The sequence below is a fragment of the Cajanus cajan genome, chromosome 3, assembly GCF_000230855.2.
Source record: "Cajanus cajan strain Asha chromosome 3, NIPB_CcT2T_4, whole genome shotgun sequence".
Classification (NCBI taxonomy): domain Eukaryota; kingdom Viridiplantae; phylum Streptophyta; class Magnoliopsida; order Fabales; family Fabaceae; genus Cajanus; species Cajanus cajan.
In genome coordinates, this window is record NC_138519.1 from 17,464,486 (window position 1) to 17,476,658 (window position 12,173).

A 12,173-nucleotide genomic window follows, 5' to 3' on the forward strand; every position below is an offset into this window, starting at 1 on the left:
GGTGACTCTTTTTGTTTTTCTGGTTTTGTTGCCTCTGTGTAGGCTATTATCCGCTGGGGGATTTTGTCATTGATTGTGATTAGCCTCTTCTGTTAGGCAGATCATCTTGACGCTTGATGTTTGGCTGAAAGCCGAATTCCACTTGGGGAATGGTTTATTGATTTTTGCTTTTTGTAGGGATGCCTCTTAGTAGGCGACTGGGGATTTGAAGTTCTTATGTATCCCAGAGTATTATTTAGAAAGCCTCTTCAGGCTTAGCTTCATTCATTGCTTGAGTTGGAAAGCTATTCTCCACTGAGGAAGTATGAGTCCTTTCGACTTGGATATTCTGTTTGGATGATCAAGCCTTCCTTGGGGAATCTTGCTGATCTTGGTTTGATAGCTCTCACTGGGGAATTTGGCCCGTGAGTGGAAGCTGAGATATCTCTGGGGAGTATTATTTCGGCAAGCCTCTCCAGGCTCAATTATTCTGATGAGGGAGTATTATTTCGGCAAGCCTCTCCAGGCTCAGTTATTCTGAGAGAGTATTATTTCGGCAAGCCTCTCCAGGCTCGGTTATTCTGATGAGGGAGTATTATTTCGGCGAGCCTCTCCAGGCTCAGTTATTCTGTACGAGTATTATTTCGGCAAGCCTCTCCAGGCTCAGTTATTTTGTATGAGTATTATTTCGGCAAGCCTCTCCAGGCTCAGTTATTCTGTACGAGTATTATTTCGGCAAGCCTCTCCAGGCTCAGTTATTCTGTATGAGTATTATTTTGACTTTTTCTGTATTTTTGCCTTTTGTGTCGTTTTTTGGCTTTTTCTGTATTTGATTGCTTTTTCTGTCGATTTGCGGCTTTTTCTGTTGACCGCTGCCATACACAAGCAATTTTTCCTATTTTTTCTATTTTATGCAACTACCTCATGATAAGGTTTTTGAATGTGCAACTAACGTGTGTGTAATGCACAAATGCAAGTTTTATCATTTTTATTAATGTTTTTTAGAAAAATGAATGGCTCTCCCTATCCTCCTTTTCTTGGAGGAATTTCTGTCGTCGACGTGAGGGAATATTTTTGTGAGCCTTTTATGCAGGAGATTACGGATTTTATAGGAACCCCTCCAATTTTCTTTATTGACCGATTATTAAAGGAATTTCGTACAATTTTATGAAATACCAATTTAGAGGCATAAACACATGGTCAAGAGAGAAGAGAAAATGAATAGATATTTTATTGATATTCACAAGTGTTTTTACAGAAAGATATACAGAAGGAAATTTCTGAAGAATGGCTGGCCAGGGTAGGCTATATACATTGGGCTTAACAATTATATCTGTAACTGTTGCTCTTTACATTCCCCTAGTTGCTTCGGGTGAGATGCCTGAGCCAGGAGTGTAGATGCTGCAAGACGCTTGCTTCTGGAAGATAATCACTTGAACCGCCTTTCGGTTTTCGATTCAAGTAATCGTTGCTTGCTTTGTTTTTGCATCTTATTCTTTTGCCCCTAATTTTTGTCTAGGACGTATCCTAGCGGGGATAAATTCGCCTTTATTCTGCCTAGTACCCTTGTACTGGCGGGCTTTTTATTTTGCCCTAACTTTTGCCTAGGACGCCCTTTTTGGGTTTTCATCCTAGCGGGCCTATGCAAGCAACGTCTTCAAGCATAGTACTTCTTTACCACGTCAGCGTTGACTGGGTATCGAAGTTCTTCTCCATCCATGTCTGTGAGGATCAATGCTCCTCCTGAGAAAGCTCGCTTTACCACGTATGGTCTTTCGTAATTCGGGGCCCACTTTCCGATTTTGTCCTTTTGAGCTGGTAGCAACTTCTTCATTACCAACTCTCCCTCATAGTAGACTCGAGGATGGACTTTCTTGTCAAAAACCTTTTTGATCTTCCTCTGATAGGCTTGATCACGGCATATGGCGTTCAGCCGTTTCTCTTCGATAAGGTTCAACTGGTCGTATCGGCTTTGAACCCATTCTGCCTCGGAAAGTTTTTGCTTCCATGATTACCCTTAGAGAAGGTATTTCGACCTCGACGGGTAGAACTTTGTACTGAAGTCCATGAAGAGCGGAGGGTAACATCTCGTGCGAGTCTTTAAATGAGACAACCATCTTTTGCACTATTTTCTTGATGTTCTTATTGGTTGCCTCGACTGCCCCATTCATCTTCGGCCGATATGGGGAAGAGTTGTGGTGTTGGATCTTGAATTCTTGGCACAGTTCTTCCACCATTTTATTATTCAGATTAGATCCATTTTCAGTGATGATTTATTTCTCCATGCTTCCACTAGATTATTCTAAAATCGTTTGGGACAAGAGAGAAAAGAAAGGAAAGATGTTTTTGTTCTGAAGTTTGTGTTTTAGAGGGGATTTATTTTTCAAAAATGGTTTTTGTAAGAATGGTTGGCCAAGGTAGGCTTATGTGTTTAGGCTTTGTTTGATTAAACACTTATGAAGTTAAGAAAATCTTTGTTTATTGACGTTGTGATTTGACAACTTAGATGGCTTCCCTTGAACCTTTCTTTTTGAATTCGGTTCATGGTACCATCATGGATTTCTTTTGTTTTTTGATTGTCCTTATTTTTGCCTAAAACACCCTTCTGTGGCGTTTTAGAGGACTTTTGTTTTTATTTTTGCAACCCTAATTTTTGCCTAGGTCACCCTTTCGTGGGATTCCTAGCGGGTCTTTTGCTCTTATTTTTGCGCAGCCCCCTTTTTGGGTTTCCTGCCGAGCTTCTTTTATTTTAAGGGATTTCTTTTTATCCATGATGGTACTTGTCGAGGCCAAGGGAAGGTGCTCCAAGTTGTCACACACACTTCCACATAAAAATGATGCGGGTTTATTGTTATTAAGATGATTTTAACCTCATTCATGTTTATTCAAACAGGGTTAAAAATAATGTGGTTTAGAATTTTATTATAAGCAAGAAAAGAAGCAATGAGAAAGAATAAAGAATGATTTTATTATAATCATAGCGGAAACATGTGTCCTTATTTCATCACTGATATGGGTCCCAATGTTGACTTTTTTTTATCTCTCGGCCCTGCCCCCAAATTCACAGTCTCCAATTTCTCTTGACACGGTTGGAGTGTACGAGCTTTTTGATCTAGCAGTCTTTGCAGATCCGGAGAGATGGCCTCCTCATCACTGTCCAGCTCAACCCATTCATCCTCAACTTCCGGATCCCGGTCAGAGCGAACAATTACAGACATAATTATTTTATTAGTTCTGTTTTGGTTTAGAATTATTAATATTAATAAGAGAAAGAGAGAAAAGAACAAAAGAGAGAATGATATGTGAAAAATGCCTCTTTATTGATATGTATTAAAATTTGTACGAAGACCCTTATTTACATGAAAAGGTTCTCATGATCTCGGGTACTGATCATGAGTCCCTAAAAGAAGAATATGGAGGGGCCCTATCGTGGCTTGATCTTCTCTCTACTCCTGCTTCGGCAGAGGATTCTTGCTCACGTCGGGCGCTGTCGAATCGAAGGTGACCCACCCGGCATCAATAAGGTCTTGGACCTTGTATTTGAGAGCCTTATAGTTCTCCGTTGAATGTCCTGGTGCCCCCGAGTGGTATAGGCATTTATCTTGTGGTTTGTACCACTCGGGATAAGGTGGATCCATCTTCCTTGGTGGAACGTAAGCTAGAAGATGAGCTTCCACTAGCTTCGGCAGGAGGTCGCTATATGTGGTCGGAAGTTTATCAAGCTTCCTCACAGGGTTATACTGGGACTTTCCTGACTTCGAAGTGGAAGAAGATGAAGAAATGGTTATGGCGTTGACTCCTCCCTCCTTCTTCTTCCCGAAGGTCTTCTTAGCTTCGAATGATTGGGAGGGCTTAGCTAGCTTCCCACTTTTCAGCCCTTGTTCCACCCTTTCTCCAATGGTGATGATGTCCGAGAAGAGTGTTGTCGTGTTCCCTATCATTTTGTCATAATAGGGACCGGTCAACGAGTTTATGAACAAGGACACCGTCTCCTTATCCGACAGCGGGGGTTCTATTTGTGCCGCCAACTCCCTCCATCGTTGGGCGTACGCCTTGAAGGATTCCTCATTATTCTTGCTCAAGGCTTGAAGATCGGACCTATCGGGTGTTAGGTCGATGTTATACTTATAGCGCTTGAGGAAGGCGTCGGCCAACTGCCTCCATGTGCACACTTGACTTCCATCCAGCTGCATATACCAGTTGAGCGCAGTGTCAGCCAAGCTCTCTTGGAAGCAATGGATTAAGAGCTTTTCATTGGTAGCATATGCAGCCATTTTTCGGCAATACATGGTGAGATGACTTTTGGGGCAAGTCGATCCCACATATTTTGGGAAATCTGGCACTTTAAATTTGGGAGGGAATTGGATGTCCCTCACCAAGCACATGTCGGCGGCATCTTTGATGTCAAAATCATGCCCCTCCATAGCCCTTAGCCGATCCTCAAGAGCATGGAATTGTTCCTTTGAAACCTCGGGCTCTTTAATCATGATCCCCGCCCCAAGGGGTACAGCTCGTGGAGGTTCTTCCTCGTGCTCCTCCTCCTCATGATGATGGGATTCATGGTCACTGTGGTGAGACCCATGTACATTATGATGACGCATGAGCTCCATCATTTGCGCCATTTGTTCTTTGAGCTGTGAGAGCTCGGCTGTAAGCTTCTTATTTTGGTCTTCCAGCGCTTCCATCTTCTTGATTTTCTGCGCGCGTGTGAGGACAGAGAGATGACCAGCCACTTTCTAAAATGAATGCTTAATTAGTTTATTTTATGGAATGAATACGCTCTTGACATGAGCTTGATAACCCTCCATTTTTAAGGCGCTGCCTTTTTAAAACAGAGTGTTACCACCCTCCTTGACTTATGATCCCTCCCCAACGGAGAATCTCGATAATTATGGGTCTCTTTTACTCATGTCAAGAGGTATTGGTGAACCTAGAATGCATGGTTTATGAGGATGCAAGATGTCTTATTGGTAATGATGTACATGCTCCTCACTTTTATTATATTTCCACACATGGTCTTTCCTCTTATGTCATGGTATTTTCATGCATGGGGATTATTCTTTAGACCTTATCACGAGGTTTTATTAATGCACAAACAATATCACATAAACCTATACACAAACAATTCACTCATCCACGAACAGTCACGAGCGAATCACGAGGTAGGGGTATCCTGCAGAAAAGTGCATATTCAAGGTGGTTCTAACTGTTCTCACCGGTCTGAGGCCCCCAAGGTGCCCCCATTATAGGGACCCAATTCCTCTTGTCGTAAGTCGATGGAAAGCTCCAACGAACTGTCGGACTCAAGTTCATGGTTATCACCTTGAGTGATGCTTTCTGACAACGGTCTACGGGCACCTATAGACCCATTCGACAACCGGCCGTACTAACATCCACTCCCTATGGCTTGCCACTCATGCCCCCGGGTATAGAGGGAACTGTTGTGTGCAAAGGTTCGTGTACAGTTTGTATTTCAAACAATTGCGGAAATTTAAACATACAACAGTTATTAAAGCCAAATAGATAAAGCATGTTATCATACACGTAAGGGGTAATAAAGTAATTTTAAACTATTATTTTGAAAATAATCCATCACTAAATGGGACTGACTCTCGAGGCTTCCCCAGTGGAGTCGCCATCTGTCGCCACCCGCCGAAACGGACCTTGGCATTCTCGACGATGGTCGGACTCTTTTTAAGTTTTGAAAAATGGTGAATTGCTAGAACGACTTATTCTCAAATTGAGACCTTGTCGAGCTAACAATTTTATTAAATGATTCACTAATCCATGTTAATCCCAAGCGGGACCCTCCATAGATTAGTGGTTTTCGTAAAAGGTAGGGTTCTTGGAGTCGCCACCAATGTTTTACTCAAAACATTGGAAAAAGATTTAAGGCAATTGATTTTATAAATCAACCTTGGCCATTACAACCAGAGTTGGGTAAGGGAGTCGGTTACGTGCGGGGAAGGTGTTAGCACCCCACAACGCCCCATTAGGGTTCCCTATGACGGATTATTTTATAAATAACAGTGTAAAATTACTAAATTACCCCTATTTATTAGAAACGATTATAAATTAAATATCTGCATGATGACAATATTAAATATGCGACAATCAGAAAGCAATAAAAGAAGGGATTTTAAGAAAAACCTCTTGAAGCGTGCTTTTATATATCTAAACAGATGTTAGGAGGCTTTTTGGCGCTCCCTCCCACTACACGCTCGCTCGCTCCTTCCCTAAAAATTAATCTTTACTATGGAAATCAAAAAGATTTCCCTTCGACTAGTTCGAATTCTCAAGCTAAATGCTCAGAACTCAAGAACTTCGTCGGATCGGCTCTCGGAGAGATTCCTAGGGCAGAACACTGCTCAAAAACCCCAGAATACTCAAGGAGAGAGTCCAAGAAGTGTGAAAAAGTGTCAAATGACGTCCAAATGACGTCTTATTTATAGGGGTGAGGCGCAGTACGGCCCCTGGTGTCAATACGGCCCGTATTGAAGTTTTGAACTTCAATACGGCCGTATTGAATTCAATACGGCCGTATTGAGGTTCAAAAACATCAATACGGCCGTATTGGTTTCAGTACGGCCGTATTGTAGTTCAAAAATGCAATACGGGCCGTACTGAGCTCCAAAGAGGCCGTATTGAGCTCCACTCCTCTCACTTTCTTATTTTTAGCTACTCTAAGACCTCTAAACCTATAGATAGTCATCCTATGGTCTTCTGGGAGTCCTTCTGGCTGACTTTCCATTGATCTTTGATAGTCTTCGAGTCTTATTTCCGACCCGGACAATTTTAGGGGTCTACAAGGGTAAATAAGCAGAGGTAGAAAGAGATGAGAAAAGAGACCGATTACCAGAAATATGATCGGTAGCACCAGAATCTAGGACCCAAGGGCCAAGAGAGGTGGAGTGAGTGAGACCAACAAACGAAGGGCCTGTGTGCGCAACAGAAGCAGTGGAATTGGAAGCTTGACATTCTTCATACCATTTAAGGAAGTCATTGAAGAGAGCTGGGGGCCCAGAGCCAGAACTATCAGAGGGGATAGCACCAGATGCAGTAGAGACAAGAGAGGCAGTGTGGGCAACAGCAGTAGTAGGGCGAGGGGGACGACCATGTAAGACATAGAAATGGTCAATTGTGTGGCCCAGTTTGTGACAGTGATCACACTTGGGACGACCTTTGCCCGGTTTGCGAGAACGCTGACGATCATCACGTTGAGAAACCAAAGCAGAGGAGTCGCCAGTGGGAGCTGAAGAAGGTATGTCAGGGGAAAACTTGCAAGGCACACGCAATAGAGTGGACCAAGCCGAGTTCAAGGTAGGCACGGTCGAAGATCCCAAAATCTGATCACGAATGGAAGAGTACTCATTAGGAAGCCCATACAATGCCATCAACATAAAGAATGTTTGGCGTTGCTCTAGTTCCTTGGCAGGAGTGTCAGCAGGAGGCAAAAGTTCATTGAAGTCATGTAGGAGGCCATGAACTTTGCCCAAATACTCAACCATGGAGCCATCAAGGCGTCGTGGGGAGATGATATTCTGGACATTTTGACACACACCATAGAGACGTTGAGCATCATTGGTGTATAACACTCGGACTTGTTCCCATACATCAACACATGTCTCATGGGCACGAAAAATTTGCTTTAGGGAGGGATGAATGGTCGACTTAAGGACACTACAAATTTGAGCGTCAATTTTCAACCAACGAGGATGATCCTTCTCATCAACGGAAGCAGCTGTCTGGGTAAGATGAGCAACATAATCCTGTCCCTTAAGCAAAAGCTTGATATCTGAAGCCCAAGTATCATAATAGGTGCCATCTAACTTGTCAATGGAAAGAGCGACATTGACATAATTAGTGAAAATAGTAGAGTCAGGCCGATCAGCGGAAGAGGAAGCCATAGATGCTGTAATAGGAGAGAGAAACAGCAACAGGAGAGAGAAAAATGGCCCGAGAAGGAAGAGATCTGTGACAAACGATGGTCGATCACAAAAAAAATAATAGATCGGGGTAGAGGAGGTCTGGGCGAGTCTGCACCGGTGATCGTCGCCGGAAAAGTCGCCGGACGCGCAGCCACGCGCGGCGGCCGACGGAGAGGAGAGAGAAACTGTGCCTAGCACGGAATCGGCGCGTGCGGCCTCCGTTTGCCGCACGACTGGTGGCATTGGGTTCGCCGGAGGAAGGCGAGTTGGGTGGGGGGGTCGCCGGCCGGAAAGGTGGTGGCAGCGAAGAAGAAACCCTAAAAAATAGGAAAAAAATTGCCGGAAAGAGACACGACAGGGTGGGGATCCGGAAAACGGAATGAGACACGTTTTCCGGGCACCAATGAATAGTGGGTCCACCGGGAGGTCAAGGATTAGGCTCTAGATACCATGTTGAGAGTAATGGTGAATGGAGAGAACATATTCCTTGTGTATTGTAAAGCAAAAGATGTGTTTAAATACAAAGTAGTGGGCCTAGGCCCAAACAATCTCTTATGCAGTCTTTTGGTTTTGTCACTTATGCATTCCAACGTGTACTCCTCTGAGTTTATTGTAGCAGAAAAGTGGCTGACATTGTTAGGCTTTGTAGGAGTGCCTCAAGTTCTTAAAGGATGTCCATTTTGGTGGATCACAAAACCTTTCTGGCAAATCTTTTCATCAGAGTCTGGTGTTGTTCTGAGCCTCTATGCTGAGACGACTTCCACCTTCTTTATGGTTCTACTTTAATATTTGGTTTCTCTGCCTGTTGATCTCATTTGATTTTCATCTAACTTTTTCTGATTACAGGTTCTTAAATCTCACACCAACTCGGTTGCCTCTGGACAACTTTCTCTGCAATTGGAGAGGCTGCATATATCTATTAAAGATTACTCTCTGGTTTTTACTCTTCACTTTCTCAGTTTCCTATGTTTATTCTATCGCTCGTGCTCATATCATTTTATATTTGCACTTAATTTTGTTGCTACAATTGCAGTTACAAAGTACAGAAAGAACCTCGTCAAGGCTATCTTCTAATCCTAGTTATGTTGGTCCTTCCCGTGGATCTATTTCTACTAGTATATTTCTATCACTTGTGTTTCTATAGTTACATAGCCTGTTGCTTAGCATAAAGACATAAATTTATGCTTTCTATTTCTGAAAATATGTTGTGATCCTTTGATATGTGCATCTGGTGCAGGGTTAGGATCTGCCTTGAACCCTAAAACTTTGGTTGCTGCTACTACGAAAATAGAAAGTCCTATTGAGGTACTCTCTAGCCTTGTACAAAAGATTAATCAGACTGGCTGCTTTCTTCAGTTTTGATAATTGATTCCTTCAGTTTTTTATATTATCACTGATTTTACTTATCTGCTTATAAATAATTTTGAAGAGTTTCATGTTTCAGCTAAGGGATATCTTTGTTTACCAAAAAAAACATCTAACTTGTGAGAGCTACACTTTCCCTCACATTTGATTTTGTTTAAATTTTCTAATTAAGTAGAGATGAACTACACACACTCTCTATATGCAAGCATTCTTGGTTTCAAAAATCTCTCTCCTATAAATGTCTTCTTTATCACTTATCTCCTGATTCTTTCATCTTTGTCCTTATTTAAAGTAACATGTCCCTCATCTATTATTTCATGGGGATTTTCTCTAATTTCTTGGGGATAGACTATCCTTATTTCTTTATTTTCATACCGGTTTAAATTTCTTTGATTCAAAATGGCTTATGATTATTCTTTCTCCTATTATGAGGAGGATAACAAATTATTCTCTCTATTTAATTTTCTTACACTTTATTGTCATCGATAACTGAAATTATTATTGAATTTTAATTATAATATTGACAATGATTTTATTTAGATATATTTGATATTATTCTGTATACAAATTTATTAAATTTTGTCAAGGTCATATGATAGATATTTACTTTAATTATATGATATTAATAAATTTTCACTTTTCAAAATAAATAATTGTGATCCTAAAATTATTTAACTGGTACAATGCATGAACTAAAATACTAGTTTTAATTTAGTATCTTATACAAATCTAAATTTTGATTTCCTTTACTTGGAGTAATTTAACCCTAATTTTTTATATTGTTAACAGGCTCCGGACTCAGATGTTCAAGAAAAGATACCATTTATAATTAATAATGTTTTTGCTGCTAATATTAAAGACAAAGCAGAAGTGTTTGCTGAAGTTTTGAAAGAGCAGTACTATCCTTGGTTTGCACAGTATATGGTTATGAAAAGGTTAGCATGATTCATAAGTCAAGTCATGTATCATGTAATTGCTTAAAACAGTTGCATCCATGTAGAGATATGGGGCATGCTATCTAATTATCTATATTGGAGCCTTCACTTATACCATTTGTTATTTATTTCTAGAGCAAGCATTGAGCCAAATTTCCATGACTTGTACCTGAAATTCCTGGATAAGGTTAATTCAAAGGCTTTAAACAAAGAAATTGTGCAGGCAACTTACGAAAATTGCAAGGTTTGAGCCTTGTTTCTGTTCCCTGCTTGATTCACTACAAGAAAATGCTGAATAAGCGGCGGAAAATAAGCGTCGGCTAATAGCTGACGCAAATAGTGTCGGAAAAGCCGACGCTATTTTAAGATTTAACGTCGGCTTTTCCGATACTAAACTTAAAATAAATTTAAATTAAATATTTTAAGTTTAGTGTCTGAAAAGCCAACTAATGCGCATCAAATTCCTTCAAGAGTGAACAATCAAAGTGAAAGTAGAAAGATATTGCTTGATCATTATGAAGCAGATAATGAATATTATATAAATTATCAACCAATGTCTCCGTATATAATTGATGGAAGAGTTGTCTATATTCAAATATCAAAAGTAAGTTATATATATATATATATATATATATATATAATAATTAATTTTATTATCAATATGGCACTAGATGAAGTTGACACATATTATGCGACATATATATTCATGCGCGATGAAGAAAATCTTCACGGGTATGTAAATTTATAAACTTTATTATTCGCATTAATGAATATTATATAAATTATCAACCCGTAAACCATAAATCCTAAACTTTATGATTTACATACCCGTGAAGATTTTCTTCATTGCGCATGAATATATATTCCGCATAATATATGTCAACTTCATCTAGTGCCATATTAATAATAAAATTAATTATTATTATAATATATATATATATATATATATATATATATATATATAACTTACTTTTAGTATTTGAACATAGACAATTCCTCCATCAATTATATACAGAGACATTAGTTGATAATTTATATAATATTCATTATCTGCTTCATAATGATCAAGCAACATCCTTCTGCTTTCACTTTGACTGTCCATTTTTGAAGGAATTTGATGTGAATTAGTTGAACAAGTTTGTTGGTTATTATCAATAACTATTGGAAGTCCTAATGGAAAGTGCGAACTTCAATTTAGGATATTTATCCACTATCATCCTAGTTAAGCTATTGAAAGTGACTATTAATGAATCCATCCCACTAGCTTGTTCCACATCCTTATCAATCCTACTTTCAACAACTTTTATGGGTGATGACGCATTCGAGATATTATAATATTTTTCTCTGTCATTTTTTGGCTGAGATATTTGATGAGCACTTGTACTGTAATTATAAAAAAAAATATTAGAGAATTTAATTAAAAATAAAATAAAATAAACAAATTAAATAATGGGTTTTAAATGAAAAAACCTAGAAGAAATATAAATGATTTCTTGAAACCGTTTTGTTATTTTCTTCATCTCTTTTTGAGCAGTTGGTTGTATCCTAGTAGATTTGTTTGTTGACCGATTACCTTTATTTCTTCTTGCCATTCTTTTGAGAGACATTTTTGGAAAGAGATTTGATGACAAAATGTGTTTTATCTAGAAACTTAAGATAGTCCTAATTAGAGTCAGAACTAGGGATGGCAAAAATACCCGCACCCGCATATATCTGCGGGTAAAATCCGCTACGGATAATAAATGGATAAGCTAATTGGATACCCGCGGATAATGGGGACGGATAATTTTTTACCCGTTTATAAACAGGGCGGGGCGGGTATGATGATATTCATACCCGTGGGTACCCATTTAATAATATTTCTTAAATATCCTAATTATCCTTGTACCACATAACCCTAAAACTATATTCTCTCATCTTATTTTCTTACAAAAGTGAGGTTGATGAAGTTATCAACATGTGTTAA

At 39.6% G+C, this 12,173-nt stretch overlaps 1 protein-coding gene across 1 annotated transcript; it reads left to right on the plus strand.

The window, feature by feature from the left end:
* The first annotated feature begins 8,141 nt into the window (after positions 1–8,141).
* Positions 8,142–10,434, plus strand: LOC109794250 (uncharacterized). Its single transcript, XM_083070607.1, has 5 exons — positions 8,142–8,681; positions 8,754–8,843; positions 8,941–9,022; positions 9,145–9,212; positions 10,062–10,434. The coding sequence occupies exons 1-5, from the start codon at positions 8,358–8,360 to the stop codon at positions 10,215–10,217; spliced, it is 720 nt and encodes a 239-aa protein (XP_082926733.1). The 5' UTR covers positions 8,142–8,357; the 3' UTR covers positions 10,218–10,434.
* Positions 10,435–12,173: the final 1,739 nt, after the last annotated feature.

Excerpts from the sequence above, each read along its gene's own strand:
- LOC109794250 (XM_083070607.1), top strand. The coding sequence starts at position 8,358 with ATGTTGAGAGTAATGGTGAATGGAGAGAACATATTCCTTGTGTATTGT. Across the intron at positions 9,023-9,144 it reads CCGTGGATCTATTTCTACTA|GGTTAGGATCTGCCTTGAAC; the intron begins GTATATTTCTAT and ends CATCTGGTGCAG. Across the intron at positions 9,213-10,061 it reads AAATAGAAAGTCCTATTGAG|GCTCCGGACTCAGATGTTCA; the intron begins GTACTCTCTAGC and ends TATTGTTAACAG.